Here is a 22,534-nt window from a genome sequence, read left to right as displayed (position 1 = left end):
GGAACCTCCCCACAACCCTGGGGGGGCAGCTACGGCTATGACTCCCATTTTACTTGTAAGGAAATTGAGGCAGACAGAGAAGTAACTTGCCCAGGGTCACCCAGCTAGCAAGTGCTGGAGGCTGGATTTGAACTCAGGTCTCCTGACTCCAGGTGTCACTGAGCCACCTCACTAATAGTGCACATCCTGTCTAACTCAGCTGAACAGCTCTGTGTCCACTCTTTTCCACTCTGTTAGAAGGGACGGTCACCTAGGTAAGGGAAGTGGGAGGGACACCTTCAAAATAAAAGTCATTCAAAACCAAAGGAGATTCATGATGTTTGTTTTTCACAATATAATGGGAAGATGAAGAATGACACGGAATGACGAATGCAGAATCCAAGAACCACAGAGACCAAAACTACTTAAAAAAAAGTTCTGACAGCACAAAGAAGACTATTGTGAGGCACTGACCTTAAATGGGAGGGGAAAAAACCAAAGAGATCCATAAACATTCCTTCTTAAAAACACAAAGATTTAGAGATACAGAAGTGACTGATAAGACGTGTCCTCATTCCTGACTTAACTGACCCTCTGGGTGAATCAAGGGCTGCAAGGCAGAAGAGGGCTGGCAGCAAGGTGGGAGCAAGGCCTTGTGCGTGGACATGAACAGGATGGGAAGAATCCCACAGAGAAGAGGCTGCAGAGAAGCCGGGGGAGACTTGCTTGAACAGATGCAGAGGGAGGTGAGCAGAAGCTGGACTGTTAACACTGTCCGGTGAGCTGAGGGGCAGCTCGGCGGCCACAGGGACCTTGCTCATTGTCTAATGCTATGGCCGGGCTTTTGTTCTCCTTCTGCCCTTCTCCAAGGGGAGCACAGAGGGAGTGGGGGAGGGAGGGTCAGAAGGAAACACAGACCAGGGACAGAACAGGTTGAAAGGATGGAATCCTGAAGAGACCTCACGGCCTCTTGGAGGGAAGGGCAGGTGTGGTGCGGGAGCCCCAGCCCCAGAATAACTCACCTGCCCAGCAGCTTCTGGGGTCCTCTCCCCCTGGCCTCCATGGTGCTTCCCCACTCTCCAGCTGTCCGATCACATCCGGCTTGGAAGCTGCGAGTCCTGCTCAGGGGAAAGGGCAAAGGGCTAAGGGCTGGGAACTGTCACCTCTGAATTCAATGCCAGCCCCCAGATGTTTCCATCTGACCCACACCCTGCTAAGAGCATGAGAAGCCTTCATGGCATTATGGGAGAACCTTGGATCTGAGGGACCAGAGAGGCGGGTAGGGACAGCCACAGGGACAAGCCTGCAGGAGGCAGAGAGGGAGGGTCAGCAGAAATGGTACCAAATGGGGAGCTGAGGACCTGAGCTCAAATCCTCTCAGCCTTGGAGGTGTGTGAGGGACCAGGAGGTGGGGGTGAGCAGGGAGAAAGCTCCATGTGCGGGGGACAGCCAGAGAATATTCCCAGGGTCTAGAGATGGGGAACAACCTTTTAATTATTTTTCCTCTTTTTTATTCAAGGGTTGGCCTACTAGGGAGGGAGGGGAAAGGGGTATACTCAGAAGGGAAGGGGATACACATGATATCAATACAATGTTTTCAAATACAACACAGTGGGGGTTGGGCCCCCACTGTCCACTGTAAAATTGAGGATCTCACATCCACTCGCTTGAAGCAAGTAGCACCAGTGCCCTGTGTCTCGGCCCCCAAAGGACCAGTCACCTTGGGTCTCTGCAGGAAATGCCCCCCCCACTGCAGACCCCTTCAGAGACACACAGACCCTCCTCAGGCCTAAGCCTGGGAGCCAGGGGAGCCTCCTTACCCAGGCACACCAGGTTCCTGTAGTTCTCCAGCATCACCTCCCAGTACAGCTCCTTCTGAAGTGGGTCCAGGTGTTCCCACTCCTCCAGGGTGAAGTCCACAGCCACATCCTTGAAGGTCACCGACTCCTGAAAGACCAAAGACAGCCATGCTTGCCCAGGGAGCATCCTTCCAATGGCAGGGAGGAAGCACAGGAAGTGATGCTCACATCCCCTGCCGCTCCAGATGCTCCAAGTCAAATATTTATTGAGAATCAGATGTCAGAAAGGTCGCGGCGGCCCAGGCTTATGCTGCACTGGTTGACTTACAAAAAGTCCTTTCCACAACAACTCAGAGAAGGCACCCTCACCGCACAGAGGACAAAACCCCTCCCTCCACAAGAGGCCACCAGCAGGGTAGGGCAGGAACTCTTACCACTATACGTGATGCCCCCAAGGTGGGGGCCTGACCCATCTGAGAGTGGGGGGAACAACCACACCCTCCTCCCCTGCTGCTGATCACCTAGTCTGGACCCCCATTTTCTCTGGCACGCTCTCATGCCAGGATGAGCGACACCCAGAGGTGTCTTTAAGTTTTAAGTTGTCTTTCTGCCCAACCCCCCCCCCCCTTGCCCATCCTCCTCCTCCTCCTCTAGTCATCCAGGACCTCAAACTTCATGATCACAGACTCTTCATTCAACAGCAACTGCTCTTTCCTAGTTACCGATATCTCAGAATTGCCAAACTCAGTGGCCCTTCTCCACGCCCATCTTCCTTGACCTCTCTGTGGCCTCTGACATGGTCAATCACCCTCTTCTCTGTGGAGTGCTGAAAATGCCATGTATCAGTGATAAAAGCACTAAAATCTACCACGGAAATTTGGGAGATTTCTAACTTATCTTAAAATCTCATAAAGGAAGAGTTTCAGTGGGTTATAAACTCATTTGTTAGAAACGTAAAAACACAACACCTTGAAGACAGTAATTTACTACCTGAATTTCAAAAACAAAAACTTTACAAATATATAGAACCAGGGGGCAGGGATGAAAAGTGAGTCTCTGGAATTAGTGAGCCTGCCAATAACACCCTTCTTCCATCTGGATCTGAAGTATTCTCCAGGCTAGACAGCCACTAAAAACAAGTATTATTGAAATAAAACAAGCTTAGAGTCGACCTTCAAGTCGCCCGCATGCCAAACAGTACTAACCCCAAATCTCAAAAAAAAACCCATTCTAATACGCTGCTCTCATCAAAACAGCATTATTGGGGCAGCTAGGTGGCGCAGTGGATAGAGCACCAGCCCTGGAGTCAGGAGGACCTGGGTTCAAATCCGGCCTCAGACACTTAACACTTACTAGCTGTGTGACCCTGGGCAAGTCACTTAACCCCCATTGCCTCACTAAAAACAAAAACAAAAACAGCATTATTAATAATAATTTGTATGAGAGCAAAAAGGGTGGTATCCCACTAACAAATATTATTTTCAATATACTTTTCCTGTAATCATTCGGTTTTTATGCAAGTTTTTGCGCACAATTAATAGTACAATACACGTACATCCCTTATGAATAAGCAAATATGCCTAGGTTAAGGGTGCGCTCAAAAATATTTTAGGGAAGGGGGTGCTCTGGTCATCTCCAGGACCCTTAATGCTCAGGATGAAACACTGGAGATCATCAGCACACGAAGATACATCCTGCTCCAAATACTAACTTCCCATTAGAGACAACACAGTACTCATTGGATATTAAAATCTAACTGTATTCCAAAGAGAACGTCAGTGTCAGGGTCCCCTCACTAGCACATCCCCCTCTGCCATCACCTCTTTCTCTCTAGGTCACATCTTCCAGGGAGATCCCCTAAAGTACACAGCCTTGCCCAGAAGTTAGATACTTTTAAGAACATTCCCATCCTGTGTACAACAGCTGTTAAGTCACTTATGGCTTGGGAGGTAATGCCTTGAGTAGCTCAAACGGTGAGACAAAAGAGAGAGAAAAAGCCCTTCTCGGTCATGGTGGCAGCCATTAGTAATGTGCTGTGATGAAAAAGGCAAAAGGAAAGGTTATAAGGAGTTCTGCGGGTTCTCTGCCCCTGCCCACACTGTTCTCTCCCTGTGGGACATTGGGAAGGTCATGTCCCTCTCCAGGCCAGTTTCCTCTTCTGTAAAATGAGATGTTCCCAATAAATTATGGGTGTCCAAAGACACTAACAGTTACAAGAATTACAAACTCACATCAGCCATATGAAAAACTGCTATAAGCAGTGAGAGAAAATACAAATGAAAACAAATCTGCGATTTCACTTCACACCTCCAATTGGCAAAGCTGAAAAAAGTCAGAAATGGTCAGTGTTGGAGGGATTAAGGGAAGCCGAGCACACTCATACACTTGGCTGGTGGAGTTACAACCATTCTGAAAAATCAAATCTGAAATGATATGGGGCAGCTAGGTAGCGCAGTGGATAAAGCGCTAGCCCTGGATTCAGGAGGACCTGAATTCAAATCCAGCCTCAGACACTTGACACTTACTAGCTGTGTGACCCTAGGCAAATCACTTAACACTCACTGCCCTGCCCCCCCAAAAAAAATCTGAAATGATGCAAGAAAAATCACCTTTTGACCCACAATACTGGGCATACATATACCCCAAAGAAGGCAAAGGCATTAAGAATGGTCCAATAAATCTCCCAATACTCATAGTAGCACTGGATGACAGCAAAGAACTAGAAAGAAAGTAGATCTCCACTGACAGGGAAACAGTTGGCCAACTGTAGATGAACATGAGGGAATGTTATTGGACCCTAAGAAATAAGGAATGAGTTCAAAGAAATGTTGGAAGATTTCCATAAACTGATGCAGGGTGAAATACACAGAACCCAGAGAACAAAATATGCAGTGACTACAATTATATAAATGAAAACAAGCCTGAAAGGCAGTCCCCCCAGGTGAAGTAAGGTGGCCAGTCTTTTGCAGAGCTTGTTCATTTATTTTGCTGAAGTTTTCTGTGATACAAGGGAGAGTTTCATCAGAGATGGAGAAAAGACTACTAAAAAAAAGCCTAGGGGACGGCTAGGTGGCGCAGTGGATAAAGCACCAGCCCTGGATTCAGGAGTACCTTAGTTCAAATCTGGCCTTGGACACTTGACACTTACCAGCTGTGTAACCCTGGGCAAGTCACTTAACCCCCATTGCCCCACAAAAACAAAAAAACCCATAGGTAATAATGATAAAAGTATAACAATGATGGGGCAAAGGATGTTTCACTACTGACTGGGAAGTCACTTTCTCTCCCAAACCTCAGTACCCTCATCTATAAAACAGGAATAACCATGACTCAAACTACCAGCCACTTGTGTGGATGGGTACTTTGTCAATCCAAGTGTGCTGCAAGTATTTGCCGGTATTTGTTGCAAGACTCAGGGTTCTCACTGGCCACTGCACAAATAAGCCAACAAAGGAGCCAGGCAGACCTTAAGAGTGTGACACAGCACCAGCTGTGTCTCACAATCACACAGATGACAGTCCTCCTGACTTCCCTTACCCACAGAGATGGGTAGGGTACATGGGCATTAAAGGGTATACTTCTTTCAAAAGGAAACGATTTGGTAATCAAACCGATTACAAAAGAAAAAATGTTACTGAGCACGGACCAAAGGAAAGGTCAATGAATTAATCACCATTTACTAGGCCACAGGCTTTGTCTGAGATAAAGGGAAGAGGAGGGGTTCCGGAAACTATTCAAAGAGAATTTTGTCTTGCAAATGTAAATAGACAGGGAAGAAAGAAGCAGGTACCAATGCAGAGCCGCCCGCCCCCACAAAGCTGACAAAGAGCATCACGCAGGAAGGAAACTGTAATAACAACCATGAGAGGGCAGTGATAAAGCACCGGCCCTGGAGTCAGGAGGACCTGAGTTCAAATCCGACCTCACTTAACACTTACTAGCTGTGTGACCCTGGGCAAGTCATTTAACTACAATTGCCTCAAAAAAACAGACCAAAAAAATGAATGAATGAAAATAACAACCATGAGGACCAGAGTGGAGTCGGCTATATTCTCCCCAACTGACTTCTGACACGTTATTACACTCGTTTCCCTTAGAACGAAAAGCTCCTCATCCAATAGATGTGGGCACGTAAACAAATGAATGGGGGCGGGGGGGGGTTTTGACACTGACCGGATTCTCTGATGGGGGAGGGGGCACTGACCTAGGCCGGAGGATTCTCTTCGGGAAGGGGGGGCCCTAACCGAGCGGGGAGGGTTGGGGGGGGGCTGCACCTGGGGCACCACAGTGTAAGGACCTGGGTTCCAGTCTTGGCCCCGCTGCTTACTGTAAGGCCGCTCTGCTCCCCGGGCCCTTTTCGCTCTGGGCCTCGGCTTCCTCTTCTGTAAAATGAGAGAGAGCCGGGGGAAAGGGGCCTGCGCCCGCTCCGGGCCCAAAGGGCCCGCCCCTCACCTGGCTGGCCCCGGCCTGCAGGGTCCCCGGGCCCATCGCTGCCGCCGCCGCCGCCGCCGCCGCCTCTTCCTCCTCGTCTTCTCGGGGGGAGGGGAAGCCTGAGAGCGGCCGCCCCGCCTCCGCCCCTGCCCCGGGAAGGCCCGAGAGCCCCGGAGCCGGGGAGACCAAGGTCGGAGCACTGACCTTGGCAGCTGGGAGCCAGGCGGCCGCGCCGCAGACCTAGCGCTCGCGCTGCACGGGCCCAAACCCGACAGAGAGGCGGGCTCAGCCCTGATCCCACCCCCGGGAGCTGTCCAATGGGAGCCTGCATCCTGGAGCAGGCGTGCGGGGAGGGGAGGGGCAAGAGCGAGACTAGGCAGGCTGAGAGGCGATTCGTTCAGCGCCTCGAACAAGCAGGTCCTCAAGGTGATATTTGATTGGTCACAGACCTCCCCATCCCCGGCCTGACCAATGAGTGCGGGGAGGCGGGACGAAGCGCGGCTCCTCTTCTCCAGGTCCCTCCCCAGAATGGCGCCGGGCGAACCGGGCCTTGGGTCTTCTCTGTCCGCCCTCCCCTTCCGGCCCCGGCCCCGAGTCACCCCGCCCTAGACGCGGGGATACGGAGCTCCGCGCCAGTGGAGCGGAAGCAGCCACAAGCGCTTGCCGAGCTGGCCGGGGCGAATGTGACGAAACCCTGCCCGGACGCATCCGCAAGGGCTTCCGGGAAATGTAGGCATGGGGCCGGGACGGCGACTGCGCAGGCCCGGGAGCCCCGCGTCTTTGCCCGTAGCCCGGGGGCCTTGGGTGGCGCTCAGCCCCCGGTCCTTACCTAGTCCAATGCTGTCCGTGCCAACCCCGAAGCGAGGGGCCCCAAAGATCCGCGGTGCCCCCCGCATCTGGCGGCAGCCCCGTGCAGTGCGCGGCATTTATTAAGCCCTTATCCATTCATTCAGTAAGCGCCGATTAAGCCCCCGGGATCCATCCACGAGGCAGTCCCCGCTCCCCGAGCTCCAGGTCTAGCTTCGGAGCCACGGACAGACAAAGCACCGAGGAAATGGAAGAGAATTCGCTCCGGCATCAAGGGGTGGGGGTGGGGTGGGGCTTCCGCGAGGAGGCCGGATTCTCTGGGACCCCAGGGCCCTTCTGCCTTCCATCTCCGGGACGCTGGACCAAAGCGCCTTCCTTTAAGCTTTGACTGACGAGCTCTTTGCTGTCCAAGGGACTCCCCAAAGTTCTCCAGCCCCACCCTTCAGAAGCAGCGGTTCTGCGGCGCTCAGCTCTCCCTATAGTCCGCCTCTCACGGCCCAACCATAACGGTGACGAAGCGGGCAAGAGAGCCCGCAGAGATCGTTGAGCCCGAGACATAAGTGGTGGCCATACAGAGCCTTGTACTCCTTTCCCAACCTTAAACCAAACAGTTGTCCCCTGTTAGGTTCTAACTATGGCTTCTTGACCCACACACAGGTCGGATTGGAGCTGGGACTTGAAGCCAGGGAGGTCAGTAGTGAGATCGGAGGAGGGAGAGGGTTCCAGGGATGGGAGGAGAGCCAGAGAAAATGTCTTCAGGTGAGAGATGGAGCATGCAACAGCCAGGCCAGTGTCGTGATTGCAGCGGACTCTTTTTGTGGGAGGGAGTAGGATGCAGGGAAGGGGCCAGATCAGGAAAGGCTTTGAATGCCAAAAGGGTTTCTATTTGCTCCTGGAGACAATAGGGAGCCAGAGGAGTTTATAGGGTAGGGAATCACATGACCAGACCTGGGCATTAGGAAAATCACTTTAGTAGCTGGTTAGAAGATGGCAGAGAATTGAGGCAGGCAGATGCTCTGGCAGATATTGCCACAGCCCAGGTGAGGTGCACCAGAAGGGTGGCAGTGTCAGAGAAAGGGGTAGATGGAGGTGACATTTTTTTTTTCATAAAAGTATTTTATTATTTTCCAGTTACATGTAGAGATAGTTTTCAACATTTGTTTTTATAAGATTTCAGTTTCAAATTTTTCTCCCCCCTCCCCAAGACAGCAGCAATCTGATATAGGTTATAGATGTACAATCACATTAAACATATTTCTGCATTAGTCATACTGTGAAAGAAGAATCAGAGCAAAAACCTCAAAAGAGAAAAAAATTTTAAATGGGACGAGTATGGTTCAATCTGCATCTAGATACCACAGTTCTTTTTTTTCTGGATTTCGAGAGCATTTGTGATTGCCTGTTGACAGGTCATGCTAGGGTCTGACATTTGAGTGTCACTGACCCCTTTTATTGATTATTGCTAGCAGGATTAATGACATGATTAATTACCCAGAAACAATGTCTCAGGACTTTTTATGTGCCATGCCTCATTTGGGGTCTTTTTGGCAAGGATGCTGGAGCGGTTTGCCACTTCCTTCTCCAGCTCCTTTTTCAGATGAGGAACCCGAGGCAAATAGGGTGAAGTGACCTGCCCAGGGTCACCCAGCTAGCAAGTGTCTGAGGCTGGATTTGAACTCAGGAAGAAGTGTCTTCCTGACTCCAAGCCCAGCACTCCATCCACATGCATCACCAGCTACCCGATGATAACAACAACTGGCATTTATTTATCCAGTGTCAGGGTTAGTGCTTTACAAATATGCTCTCATTGTTTTATAGCGCAGGAAACTGAGCCAGAGGCTTGAGCGACCTGCCCAGGGTCAAAAAGTGTCTGAGGCCGGATCTGAACCCAAGTCCCTGCTCTATCTATTGGACCGCCTCAAGTTTCTAGGAAGGGTCCTGGGGTTCATGCGGTCCCACAGGTGACCCGGCCAGAACAAGAGACGGCTCCCAGGGGGCGCAGCTCCTGCCGGCTAATGACAAGTGCACAAGGACCTGCGGCCCAGTCTGAGACTACGTTTCCCAGGATGCTACTCGGCGACCAACTCAATCGCCATGGAGCCGAGAGGAAGAAGGCAGCAGCCACCTAGTGCGTCATTTCCGCTTTCGCTGCGCTTCACGTTTTAGGTGTCGGGGCCGCCCCAGTTTGACCCAAGTGTTCCGTCGCTGTCGCGTAGGCCGGGGCTTGCACCCCAACCCAGGGTGAGGGGGGAGCCAGAAACTTAGCCGGGCGGGGCGGGAGGACGGACGCAAAGCCCTGGAGTCGAGGAGTAGGGGGACATGGGGGGGGGGGAAGGAGATGCTGCCATCGAGGCGCATGCGCCGGGGACCTCCCTGCCTCGCCCACCAGGCGCCCCTCCCGTATTATCGGGCGTGTCCATTGGTCCTCTCGGGGTGGGGAGGGGAGGGGTCTCCAGGGAGGGGGCGCGGTGAGGCCCCCCTCCCCGCCGGGCTCCTGCGCCTGCTGTGGCTCCTCCTCCTTTTGGGCTGGGAGACGTCTCCCGCCCCCTCCCCCGCCTGGGTGACCTCCCCAGCCCCTCCCGGCCCCCAGGCTCCTTGACCTCGATGTTCTCTTTCCCTGTGTGGGTCCTGTGACCTTTATTGGGGATGACCCCCCCTCCCCGGCCCCCCCATTATGGGGCCCCCTGGCACTTGGGTAGCACTCACTGGGTCAGAGGCTGCTCATTGGATCTTCGCCCCAACTTTGGGAGCAGGTGCCATAAGCCCCCGTTTACCGGGGAGGACGCTGGGGCAGAGGGGGGAGGAGGCGGCTTGCCTGGCGAGTGTCGTAAGCTGGATTTGAACCCGGGTCTTCCCGGTCCCCCATGTTTCATACTCCTTCCAGGCTTGGTTCCGAGTTCTTCCCCTGCCCATTGGAATGATTTCCATATCTCTTTACGTTCTGCTTCTTCCCTTTTGCCTTTGCCAGGGCCCGTGGCTTTTTTTTTTTTTGGGTGGGGCAATGGGGGTTAAGTGACTTGCCCAGGGTCACAGCTAGTAAGTGTCAAGTGTCTGAGGCAGATTTGAACTCAGGTACTCCTGAATCCAGGGCCGGTGCTTTATCCACTGCGCCACCTAGCCTCCCCTTCGCGCCCGTGGCTTTTTATGGAGAAGAGCCTAAGAAATGTTTGCCGAGCTGGAGGCAGCACAGACCCCCATGTACCCCTGGGGAGGCTGGAGGGGCCTGTGGGCATGAGGCCGGGGGACCCAGCCGGGGGCCCCCCTCATAGATCTCTTTTCTTCCCAGCTGTGCCCCGGGAGAACACCACTCTTCCCCAAGGAGAGAGAATGGCCCCCGTGTGCCTGACTCCCAGGGCCTGCCAGGTGAGTGGGGCTTAGACCTTTCTTGGATGGAGCTTCCCTCCCAACCCACTCGTTCTGTAAGAGTGAAAACAGGATCTCCAGAGGATGTGTTCCTGTCTGTTGGCATTGCTGCAGCACTCCCTCCTCACCACCCTCCTGGGAGGCAGGTTATTGTGACCCCCCCTGTTATGGATGAGGGGTGGAGGCGTCTGAGGTAGGATTTTGGGCATTTGGTGCCTTGCTGCCGAGTCTGGTGGCACAGACACCTGACCATGCCCCCAGAGGGCTGCCTCCCTGGGAGATGCCCTCTGGGCAGGGCTGCCCGCTAGCCTGTACCACAGGACTCTGTCACTCAGTTTGTGGCTCCTCTTTGTGCAGTCCTGAACTTGAATGGTTTCACAGGATGGAAAAGACGTCTGGCTTGTCCTTTTGTACTTGATACACAGCCCCTGCGTGGGCACTCCCATTTTGCAGATGAGGAGACTGAGATGGGCCTGGGCAGTGATTTGCCCCATGTATGGGCTTGAGCCAGGACTCCAGGCTGAGAAAATGCTGCTTTTCTCAGGGTCCCTGAGCTCTGCCTCTTCTGAGCCAAGACCCACTGAAGTGTGCGGGGTGTCCCAAAAGTGTGAGTGCTGCTGGAAGCTTTCGCAGCTTCAGGAGGATAAATGCTACAAACTTACCTAAGAATGACTTGGAATTTTAAAATTCACATGTCTTATTAAAATTCAGTATAACAGTCTGACATCTGCTTAGGGTGGTTTTCTAATTTCGTCAGAAAATCTGTGCCAGGCCCTGTGCTAAGTGCTGGGGCTCCAAATACAAAAAAGAAAGACCGCTCCCTTCCAGGAGCTGAGACCCCTCAGGGTCGGGAGCTGGAAAGGACGAAGGGGTGGTGAGGTGGGCCCCTGGCACCAGGCCCGGAGGGAGGCCGCAGGGACAGGTTTGGGGAAGAGCTCTTGGCTCTGCCCACTGAGGTCGAGCTGCTAGAGTGAAGCAGTCAACTTGACAGGGTCTTCTCTGCTTTCGAATCCCTGCCATCCTGCATGTTCTGTTACCTGTCAGCCCTTGGCACAACCTGCCCTAGGGTTTCTTCTCTTCCCCACCCCCAGCTAAACGCCCAGAGGAAGCCACACAGCCCTGACTCTACCCTTAGCCTAGCTCTCAGGGCTCCCAACAACTCAGTGACTTTTCACTGTTGGACTCCCTGGCTCTTGGAAACCTCAGGCTGCAAAAACTTAACTCATGCTCCTCATCTCCCAGGTCCTGCTGCCCCGGCTCCTTCCCAGCTCCCCACACACCCCCGTGTCTCCTCCGTCCTGATCCTTCCATCCCTGCTGGCATCCTGTAGCTCTTCTGCCCTGTGCAGTGGGTCTTCCCAAAGGCAGGCTGTCTGCAGTTGGTGCCTCCACGTTCTCTCCTCTCGATCTCTCCCTGACCTCTTACGACTGGGCTTCAAACTTCATCCTTCCACTGAAGTGGCCTTTTCTCAGTCCTCACTCTCCTTGGCCTCTTTGCTGCCTGACACTGCTGGTCATGCTCCCTGATAATTCTCTCGGGGTTTCCAGGACACCCATTCCCTTCTGCTTCTCCTCCTGCCGAGCTGAGCACTCCTGTCTCCTCTGCAGGATCCTCCTCCAGATCACCCCTCTAACTGTGGGTGTTCCTCAGGCCTGTCTTGGGCATTCTTCTCTTCTCCCTCCATAGTGCTTCAGTTGATCATCTCAACCTCCATGGATTTAAGATCTCTGCTGACCTCCAATCTCCAGTTGCTTTTCAGACATCAGAAGCTGGATGCCCAGGAGACATCTTAAACATTCCCAAAACAGAACCCATGATCTTTCTCCCCAAACTCTCCTCCCTCCTACCTTCTGTGGAAATTTGGCTAGTCAATTTAAAAATATTCTAACACTTCCCAATCCCTGTTGAGGGGACCCCCCTCCTCCTGGGCCCTCAGGCTCCCAGCCTAGGAGTCATCCTAGACTCCTCACTTTCTCTCTCTCTCTCTACCTGTCCATTTCACCTTTGCTACATCTCTGGTCCATTTCACCTCTGCAGCATTTCTGGTCCATTTCACCTCTGCAGCATCTCTGGTCCATTTCTCCTCTGCAGCATCTCTGGTCCATTTCATCTCTGCAGTTTCTCTGGTTCATTTCACCTCTACTACATCTCAGGTCCATTTCACCTCTGCAGCATCTCTCTAATATGTCCCCTTCTCTTTTCTCACACTCCCCTGACCTTGGTGCAGTTCCTCATCACTTCTTGCTTGAACTATGGCAGCAGGTGCTGGTGGGTCTGACTGCTTCAGGTCTCTCCCCACTCCAGTTCATCGTCCATTCAGCTACTAAGGTGATCTTCCTAAAGTGCAGATCTGACCATATCACTGACTCCTGTGGCTCCCTATTGCCTCCAAGAACATATACAAAATGCTCTGTTGGGCATTCAGAGAAATCCCTTCCTAACCTGGCCCCCTTACCTTTCCAGTCTTCTTACACCTTGCTCCCTGACGTGTACTCTTTGATCCAGTGACCCTGGCTTCCTGGTTGTTTCAGGAACAAGACCCTCCATCTCTTAGCTCTGGGCATTCTCTCTGTCCTCCATGCCTCAAATGCCTCTCTGCCTCCTGGCTTTTCTGGCTTCCTTCAAGTTTCAAATAAAATCCTACCTTCTACAGGAAGCCTTTCTCAGTTCCCCTTAATTCTAGTGCTTTCCTTTTCGATTATTTCCCAATTATCCTGTTTGTATTGTTTGCATATTATCTCCCCATTAGATTGAGCTCTTCTTGTCTCTGAATTCCCAGGACCTAGCACAATCCTAGACACAATGTAGGCTTTTAAGAAATGCTTACTGACGGATGCAACCAGAAACAAAGTATCTGCATGAGGAGCTGTCTCTTCTTCCCACTTCTGTATTTCAGATCCCATCATCTTTATCTTCCCTGCCCAAACTCTCATCTTCTTTACTTGGTGTCATCCCAGAAGCAGCTCTTTCTTATCTACTTTCCTTGTACCCTTGATCTAAACCCTCTTATCTCTTGCAGAAACTTACACTCAGTCATTTCACTACTCTCTGTTGTCTGTCTCTCCTCACCTGGTGGCATCTTCCCCATCACCTGCACATAAGCCCAGGTCTCTCTCATGCTTAAAACTCCATTGTCTCTGCTGTCTCCTAAAGGCATCACAGCCAAACTCCTGGGAGAGCCTCTGCTTCCTCATCTCCATTCATTTCAGTCTGGTTTCTGAGTGGGATAAAGACCTAATAGTGGTATTGCTGGGTCAAAGGGTATGCACAGCTTCAAAGCCCTTTGGACATAGTTCCAAATTGCTCTCCAGAATGGTTGATTCAGCTCCACCAACAATACATTAGTGTTCCATTTTTTTCCACAGCTTCTCCAACATTTGTTATTTTCCTTTTTTGCCATATTAGCCAATCTGATAGGGGTGAGGTGGTACCTCAGAGTTGTTTTAATTTGCATTTCTCTAATCAGTAGTGATTTAGAACATTTTTTCATATGGCAATAGATAGCTTTGATTTCTTCATCTGAAAACTGCCTGTTTGTATCCTTTGACCATTTCTCAATTGGGAAATGACTTTCAATATAAATTTAGTTCTGTATATATATATATATATATGTATATATATATATATATATACATATATATACATATATATAAATTTTTTTTTGTGGGGCAATGGGGGTTAAGTGACTTGCCCAAGGTCACACAGCTAGTAAGTGTCAAGTGTCTGAGGCCAGATTTGAACTCAGGAACTCCTGAATCCAGGGCCGGTGTTTTATCCACTGCGCCATCTAGCCACCCCCTGTATATATTTTCAAAAGGAGGCTTTTATCAGAAACACTGGCTGTAAAAATTGTTTCCTAGCTTTCTGTACAACACAGTAATTTTACATTAAATAAATATACCAAGGGGCAGCTAGGTGACACAGTGGATAAAGCACCGGCCCTGGATTCAGGAGGACCTGAGTTCAAATCCTGCCTCAGACACTTGACACTACTAGATATGTGACCCTGGGCAAGTCACTTAACCCTCATTGCTCCGCAAAAAAAAAAAAAAAGTAAATAAGTATACCACAATTTGTTTAGCCATTCCTTAATCAGTGTCCATCTACTTTGTTTCTAATTCTTTGATAGTACAGAAAGTGCTACCATCCACATTTTGGTTACATTGTGATAGAAGAGACAACATGCAAACAACAATGTGCGTACAAGATAGATACAAGGTAACTGGGTACTTTTTTTCAGGGAGTGCCCTGAGAAGGACTGGGAAAGGCCTCTTGTAGAAGGTGGGGTCTGATCTGAGATGCCAGGAGGTGGCAGTGAGGGCATCCTAGGAGGCTGGTGTGACTGGCTAGTAGAATCCATACAGGGAGTGAAGTGTAAAAAGGCTGTTTAAAAGCCAAAGCCCTGTTTGATCCTGGAGGTCACAGGATTGAAAGAATGAAGCACTGATTAAATGCTCAGTGTCTGCCCAGCCCTGGGGGCAGAGATAGAACAGTTCGCCTGCCCCTCTTCCCTGGGAGTTCCCATTCTGATGGGGGAGATGACACCCTGGGAAGGTTTCAGCCACAAATTAGAGGCAAAGGTCCCCTGGGCCTCTGGGGGAAGCTGCAAAGCAGATGTCATCTCCACTGAAAAGGGATGCCAGTTTCTAATGTGGAACCATTGGACAGGGCCAAGGACTTTACCGTCTAGAACATTCCTTTCTAGGTCTTCAGTAGCTTTGACTGCAGCCCTTGTAGGAGTGGTTCACCCTCAGCATGCATCTTCCCAGGCCAGGGGCTGTCTCCCAGCAGCTTGGCTGAGGCCACTGGGCTGGAAGTCTGGCCCTTGCCAAGGCTCTTAGGCTCAGAGCTGTCTCCATCAGGGTCTGAGGGGAGCTCCTCAAGTCTCTAATGTGCCCTGATGCTTTGGCTCAGCGGGCTTTCCTGCTCTCTGGAAATGGTTAGGGTTTGGTGGGGCTGTGGGCCCCTTCTCCACAGAAGCTGCTTCCTCAGATGGTGATTTTGAGCGCTTTGTACTCAAGGGTCAGCATTTGTGGCTGGTGATGATGAAGAAAGAGAACCCCTCCCCACTGCTCACATTGATTTCCCCTTGGTGATCGAGTAGAAGAGTGATAGGGTCAGAGTTAAACTCAAAAAAGATCACATTGGCAGCAGAACAGAGGATGACGGCATGAGGGGATGCACCAGGTGGGGCAGGGTCAGAGGGGAGGAGGGGCTATTGGAGAGGTGATGAGGGCGGCCGCAGGATGCTGTAGAGGTGGAGGTGAGAAGCCTTGGCAGTAGCTTGGCTTTGGTGGGGAGGGGTTGGGGAGGGACTGAGAGGAAGGGGTTACCCTCCACAGTAATAGGGAAATAGGTGGGGGGGGGGGAGAAGTTCTGGAGAAAGAAAATGAGTTCTGTGCTGGACGTGCTGGGTTTCAGATGCCTGTGAGACAACTAGTTTGAGGTGTCTTTGTAAAGAAGGAAATGCCTTTTTGGTTCTTGTCTGGGGCCAGGCTTGATTATTGTAATGACACTGGATTCAGTTGTTTATTGTCTTGTACTTTCTGTTTGCACTATTGTCGTCATGCTGTGTGTTCTGTTGGCTCTGCTCACTTCGCTCTGCATCGGTTTATGCACATCTTCCCATGCTTCTCTGTAATTCAGTCATTAGTTTGACCTCACAGACATATTTCATTAAATTCATGTGTAATGGGTTCTCTGTTCCCTGTTGCCTGAAGGTCAAATGGGTTACATTTTGCCCCTTTCCCAGGTTCTGGTTCCGTTTGGGAGTTGGGGGAAGGGAGACCTTTCTCCTCTCTCCCATTAGCTCAAGCCCCCATCCACTGTGTTCCCCCAGTGTTAGGAGTATTGGCACACCAGGTCCATCTATCCCTTAACAGTCAGAGGAATATTTCAAAGTTATAACTAGAACAAATACACATTCTCCCACGATGCCCGGAGGACACCATCCTCTATGCCCCTCAGTTTCTGGGGAGGTTCTGCCCAGTATGTCCCACCAAATTCCAAGTCCAAGGTGCCTCCCTGGGCTTTGCCTCAGGACCTGGGCTTCTTGGAGCCTCCCTTCTGGGCTGGCGGCATCATCCAGCCTGGAATCCTTGGCTTCAAGTTTCCAGGGCCTTTACTCTGCCTCAGTCAGGTAGATAAATGGGTCGTCAGTCCTGGCTATGTAGCCAGCTAATGTGGGGCCATACAGCTCCTTCCAAGGTACTTCCTCCCACGTGGCAGGCCATGTGGAACATCTGAGTGTTTGCGCAGCCTCTAGTGCCTCCATCTTAGGAGATCTGGGCATGTGCCCAGGCCCCGTAACCTCTTCCCTCCTCTCTTATGTCTCAAGCCAATAGACAGGAGTTCGCTGGACAGGATTCTTGTCCCCAGTTCAGAACAGTCCCTTGGGGGCTCTGGGAGACATCAGCAGTGCCTCAGAAAAACATCTCAGAGCAGTCAGTTTTCCCCAGTATTGAGTCTTGCAGATTCACCAAACAAGCATCTTACAAATTTACAAAAGCACTTCACCGGTCCCCATTTGGTGCTCAAACGGCCTTTCCTGACCCCATGAAAAAAGAAAAAGCAATGGCAAAGACAATGGGTCTCCCATCTCAGACAGAAACCTGGTCCACCTCGAGCGTCCCAGACCTTGGCATGGAGGCATTGGCTGGGAGGTTAAACCGACATGTGACTGTCCTTAAAGAAGAAAGCAGCCACCTCTAGATTATCCTCTTCTTAGCCTCAGTTTAGAGCTGAGGGAAGCCGAGCGGCTGGCCCCAGCATCAGCACGGTCTCCCCAGAACCACTCTGGCGGTGACCTTCATGCAGACGATGCCCACATCTGTAGGTCTGCTTCTTTTCTGCTAAGCTCCACTGTTGCCTAGTGGGTATTTCCAACTGTGTGTGCCAGGGGCCCCTCAGCCTGAACTTCTCTGCAGCTTTGTACAGCGCCGGTCCCCTTTTCTTCTCTTTAAGGAGGCTGCTTCCTCCTGCCTCTCTGACCTCTCCTTGGCCTTGCCCACTCACTTTGGGGGTCTTGGGCCCCCTCGCTGTCTCCCAACTCTATTCCTGGAGCTCTTTCCTTCCATTTTCTGGCTTCCCGGGCTTTCTTCAGCACTTAGCTCAGTTCCCATTCTCAGTTTTGTAGGAGGCTTTCCTACCCCAATTTCCCCTCCGCCTTAACACTGAATGCCTCCCCTCTGAGATTACCTCCACTTCCACTGTCTCTATCTTGTCTGGATGTAGTGGTTTGCATGTGGTCTGCCCCATTCCAGGGGGATCTCCTTAAGGTAGGGGCTGTGTCCTTGTCACCCCGGTGGTTAACACAGTGCAAGGCACACAGTAAGAACTTACTGAATGGAGTGAGAACCCCTCCCATAATCCCTCCTAAGTCTGTCAGGGGAACAAATGCCTGTGTTCTTTCAGGAGTCAGTGACATTCCAGGACGTGGCCGTGGACTTCACCTGGGAAGAGTGGAGGCGCCTGGGCCCTTCCCAGAAGGAGCTGTACCGGGAGGTGATGCTGGAGAACTACTGCAACCTGGTGTGCCTGGGTAAGGGGGCTCCTTGGGGACCCCGGCTCTGTCTGTGCCACCTCCCCATCAAGTAATTTGTTATTTGGCCCAGAGAAATAAGAGGTTCATCATTGGTTATTAATTCTTTTGTGCCCAAGAGAAAACCACACAGGCTCCTGGGTTTGCAGCTGGAAGGCAGGCACTTTTGAGGCCTTGTTGTAAAGACCAAACCTGGAGGGCCAGAGAGTGAGCGAGCTATGCAGGGGCTTGTAGCCTGAGGACTGCAGGCCAGAGACACCCGAAGGTGTTTTGTGGTCCTTCCCTGGGCCTGGGCCACAGTGCTCCACTGGTAGCCCATTCACCCTTGGACACTGTGCCCTCCCCCAAGGCACCACCCGGAGAAGTGACCAGCTCCCGTCCTCTTAGTAGGCCATCGGTCCCGTGCACTCGTTTCTTTTCTGAGCCCAAATCCATTCTGTGGCACATTTTCCCATACTTCTTGTCCTCGCCATTGTGCCCCCAGCGCCCTCTGGGCCTCTGGTTCAGAAAGGAGGGAGTTGGGACCGATTTTGAGCTGCCTTCTGTGGCTCTTTCCCATTTCCAATGAACAGGACTTGTAGTTTCCCAGCCAGAGGTGATTGACCAGCTGGAGCGAGGAGAAGGCCCATGGATGCCCAAGGGAGATGACTCAGGGAACAGCCACTGCCCAGGTGAGTGAGGGATGCCGAGGAGCCCAGGCCCACCGGCAGGGAATGGCCTCTTGTTGTTGGGACCCTGCGGACATGCTTGGGCAGCTCTCTCTGTTGCCTTCCCTGGGGCGTAGACCAGCCTTAGCCCCCAGTTTTCAGTTTCAGTCCATCAGCAGCTCCTTGGTGCCAGGCATTGCCCTGGGTCCTGAGGATACATTCACATAGGAAAGACAAGGGCATGCAAAAACATAGCATCTTATGTGAATAAACACACATCTGTGCACATGAGTAGTTTGGGAGGGGTCGAGAAGGGCTCATGTCAAAAATGGCATTTGAGCTTCATTGTAAAGGAAAGGAGGCAGTTCATTCTAGGCGTGTGGGCCAGCCAGGGGAATGGCAAGGTGATGGGAAATGGAGTGTCGTGTGAGGAAGGCCAGTCAGGCTGGCCTGTGGAGTCAGACGCAAGAGACATCACAGAGGCAGAAACAGCAAGGGATTGGGTGTGGGGGTGAGCGAGACAGAGTCCTGGAAAATCCTGAGACTCCAAACCAAGAGACGGGGATGGTGGGGGGGGTGCCTTTGGTAGGAGGAGTGAAGGCTGCAAGGGGGAAGATGACTGGTTTGCACGTGGCTCTGCTCGTCGTGTCTCTTGGCTAACTACTGCCTTTCCTCAGAGATCACCTCCCAAGTCATCCTGTCGCTCACATGTTGTCCCCCCCCTTAGGCTGGGCTTTGACCTTTCCCCTATGGATGGTCGGTCACCCCCTTGGTTTCTAGTGTTTTGCTACCACAAAGATGGAGGTTAAACGTATACTGTATATTGGAAGTTTGGGTCTGTGACGTGTAATGATTGGAATGGCGCCACCTACTGGAGACTTACTATAGGAAAGCTCCACCATGAGGAAAATGCCTCAGAGGGCAAGGCCATGTGGCTTTTCCTTGGCGTCAGGAAGTGACGTTTGCTCATGGGTGCTGTCTATCAAGGCTACCAGCCAATCAACTCGAGGAGCCTCCTATTTTCTGGGAGGAGACAGGAAGGAGGAAAGAGAGCCTGCGCGGAGAGCGCTTGCGCTTTTGGGTTCCTGACTGGATGGGGGTGGTGGCGGCAGAGGACTTCACAGGAAATTTGAAGAAAGATAGCAATGCCAGGCTGTTGGAATTCTGTGCTCAATCTTTCTCTTTCTATTTTTCAATAAACCCTTAAAAACCTAAACTCGTTTTATCAGTGATTTTAGTCAGTTTTCCCCAAAACTGGGGGAACAGATTAGAATCCACATTTAGAATCTTAAATTACACAGACAGTTGAGTCACTTTTCCTAGTCTCTCTCTCTCTGTATGTATGTATGCATGCATATATATATATATATATATATATACACACACATATATAAAATACATACATACATACATACGTACATAGACACACACACACAGACAGATCTATTTGAAATTTACTTCATAGCCCTACCAGAGGGCTATCAGTATTCCTGCTTTCCACAGCTCACCCACCAGTGAATGAAGGAATGAATAAATGTGCTTCAAAGAGCTTCTGTCCCAACTGGGCAAGACAACCCCAGTACAAAGACCAAAGCTAGGGAACATTTTGGGGACAAAAACATAGGAGGTGAGAGCAATGCAGAAAGGAAACACTGGAAACAGTGGTGCCCATTAATTGGAGAATGGCTACAAAAATTATGTCTTGTGAATAAAGTAATATTATTTTATCACAAGGAACAAAGGGATGACTTGAGAAATCTTTGAAGACTTGCCTGAACTGATGCAGAGCCAAGGGAACACTGCATTGAGCAGCTATAGGGATGTAAAGGGAAGGCCTTGGAAAGACCTATGAACTCTGGTCAGTGACGGGTCCAGCTGTGTCTCCAGAAGACCCACTATGTTGCCCACATAGTCCACTTGTCCAAGAGGCATCATCTGTACAGACATTGTCAGAGGACCAGGGTGTGACAGCAGTTATCTGTGACCACAGGGGTGGGGAGATGGTGGTGCTTGGGTTACCAAAAGAAAGGAAAGGGCATCAGTGACACTGGGAAAAAACACACGAAGAGTAGCTGGAGGGAATTCAGGAGGGGACACTGTCACTTTTATGTTTAATCCAACTGATTAACATTTTCTTTGTCACTGAAGTGTCAGCAATCTGCAAATGAATAAACCAAGTCCTCACTGGTAGCCCTAGCCTAGTTCTGCAGTGTTTATATGGTATAAATGTTCCCCCTGGAGCCAGCATTCCCTTGACGGACTAGGGGGCAGTGTTGGTATTATCATGTTACATTTAATCCATACTTGTAGAGCCCAGTTATACATGACAGGGTCACAGCCTCATATACAACTCTCTTTTTGCCTTCTTTTTGTACATGGAAATGTTGAAGTTTGTCATGTTCAGGAAAGAAAGTGTAAAAGCAAAAGAACATGCATTCTATTTACCCCCCATAACCCATCTGTTCTCCAGAATTTGTTCTTTTCTTTTGCGGACACTCTCTCTCCTTCTAGTTACCCAGGTTCACAAGCTTGCCGTGGCTGTGACCAGCCACAGAAGCATCGTGGTTAGAAAGTTTGCCAGCCTTGGTACCTGTGGTAGCTGAAGTTTGCTCTCCTGATTCTGGTCCGGAGAGCCTGACATTCCTTGCCTACGTGAAGCTGACTTAACACAGCAACTTCCCAGTGCGTAGGAGAGCCATGACATACATCCCTTTGGTCCCCTACAGCCTGGCAGTCCTCAGTCACAATGATCTGGAGGATAAAACATGAGATCCTTGAACTCAAATGTCAAGCCTTCCCCAATCTGTTTTCCCCTTAGGTGCCCAGTCTGATCTCTGATCACTTCCTCTCTGGTCTGGTAGAATGGTGTAGCATCTATTCCCCATACATGGCATTGCATTGTCCCCAGGGCTTGAAATGCCCTCCCCTAATTAGAATCCTTAGTGTCTGTCAAAACAGATTCTCTTCTCTGGAAACCATTTTGTCTCTTGTTTTATTGCCTAGCTTCTCACAACCTCCCCATCTGATTGTCACCATCTTTGGTCATTTTTGCCAATTTGCAGGATGCAAGATGAAACCTTAGGGTGGTTTGGGGTTTTATTTCTCATATTATTGGTGATTTGGAGCAACCTTTCATGTGGTTGTGAATATTTTATGGTTTTTCTTTTGAGAACTGTTTGTTCATATCCTTCAAACACATTTGTTGTGCATGTCGATTGGTCTTTCTGTTCATTGTTTATATTTTTTGATCTAAATCTTTATCAGAGAAATTTGATACACAGATTTTTTTCCCCCCATTAGACCACTTCCTGGCTTATCCTAGATGTAGTCATGTTGTTCATGCAAAGGCTTTTCAGTTTCCTGTAGTCAAAGTTATCTATTTTATCTTTGGTGATTGCCTCTGTCTCTTGTTTGGCCAAGAATACATTCTTGCCCATAGCTATGAGAGGTCTATGTTATGGTAGAATCTTTCATATTAAAGTCACATATCCATTTAGAAAGTACTGGGGAGGGTGGCATAAGGTGTTGATCTACACCCCTAATTTCTGCCAGACAACTTTCTAGTTCTCCCAGTGGTTTTTATCAAAGAGAGAATTTCCCCCTAAGGAACTTATGTTTTTATCAGATACTGGATTGTTATTGAGTTCTATTGTTTCTGGTTCTCCCTTGTCTAGTCTGTTCCATTGATATATCTATTTTGGGTGCTGAGAGAAGGGGTCATATACTTTTTATTCAGCAGTCAAATGAGGGTTTATTTCACATAAGCATTTCATGTGTGTCCATTTGCCAATTCAGTGGGCTAAGATGCCCTCACATAAAACTTCCTGAATAAGGAATAAGAAGTGCTTCAAATTCTTAATATTCCAGCATATGAAACTGAACAAATATCTCCAGTAGCATCATCTTTTTTTTTTTTTTTTTTGCGGGGCAATAAGGGTTAAGTGACTTGCCCAGGGTCACACAGCTAG

General features: G+C 50.4%; 2 protein-coding genes across 2 annotated transcripts in view; one reads left to right on the top strand and one right to left on the bottom strand.

The window, feature by feature from the left end:
* Positions 1 to 6,758, bottom strand: part of LOC122746408 (zinc finger protein 420-like) — a 29,801-nt gene extending 23,043 nt beyond the window's left edge. Inside the window, 3 exon segments of the mRNA XM_043991986.1 lie at positions 1,002 to 1,097; positions 1,800 to 1,926; positions 6,231 to 6,758. Of these exon segments, the coding sequence (XP_043847921.1) occupies positions 1,002 to 1,097; positions 1,800 to 1,926; positions 6,231 to 6,266 (259 nt within the window). The 5' untranslated portion in view covers positions 6,267 to 6,758.
* Positions 6,759 to 8,806: 2,048 nt separating this feature from the next.
* Positions 8,807 to 22,534, top strand: part of LOC122746409 (zinc finger protein 850-like) — a 42,804-nt gene continuing 29,076 nt past the window's right edge. The window contains exons 1-5 of the mRNA XM_043991987.1: positions 8,807 to 9,144; positions 10,303 to 10,379; positions 14,509 to 14,597; positions 17,793 to 17,919; positions 18,492 to 18,590. Coding sequence (XP_043847922.1) covers positions 9,032 to 9,144; positions 10,303 to 10,379; positions 14,509 to 14,597; positions 17,793 to 17,919; positions 18,492 to 18,590 — 505 coding nt within the window. The 5' untranslated portion in view covers positions 8,807 to 9,031. The remainder of the gene's footprint in view (positions 9,145 to 10,302; positions 10,380 to 14,508; positions 14,598 to 17,792; positions 17,920 to 18,491; positions 18,591 to 22,534) is intronic.

The sequence above is a fragment of the Dromiciops gliroides genome, chromosome 3 (assembly GCF_019393635.1).
Source record: "Dromiciops gliroides isolate mDroGli1 chromosome 3, mDroGli1.pri, whole genome shotgun sequence".
Classification (NCBI taxonomy): Eukaryota; Metazoa; Chordata; class Mammalia; order Microbiotheria; family Microbiotheriidae; genus Dromiciops; species Dromiciops gliroides.
The sequence above is the reverse complement of the archived record's forward strand: the minus strand, read 5'-3'. Positions and strand labels throughout refer to the sequence as shown.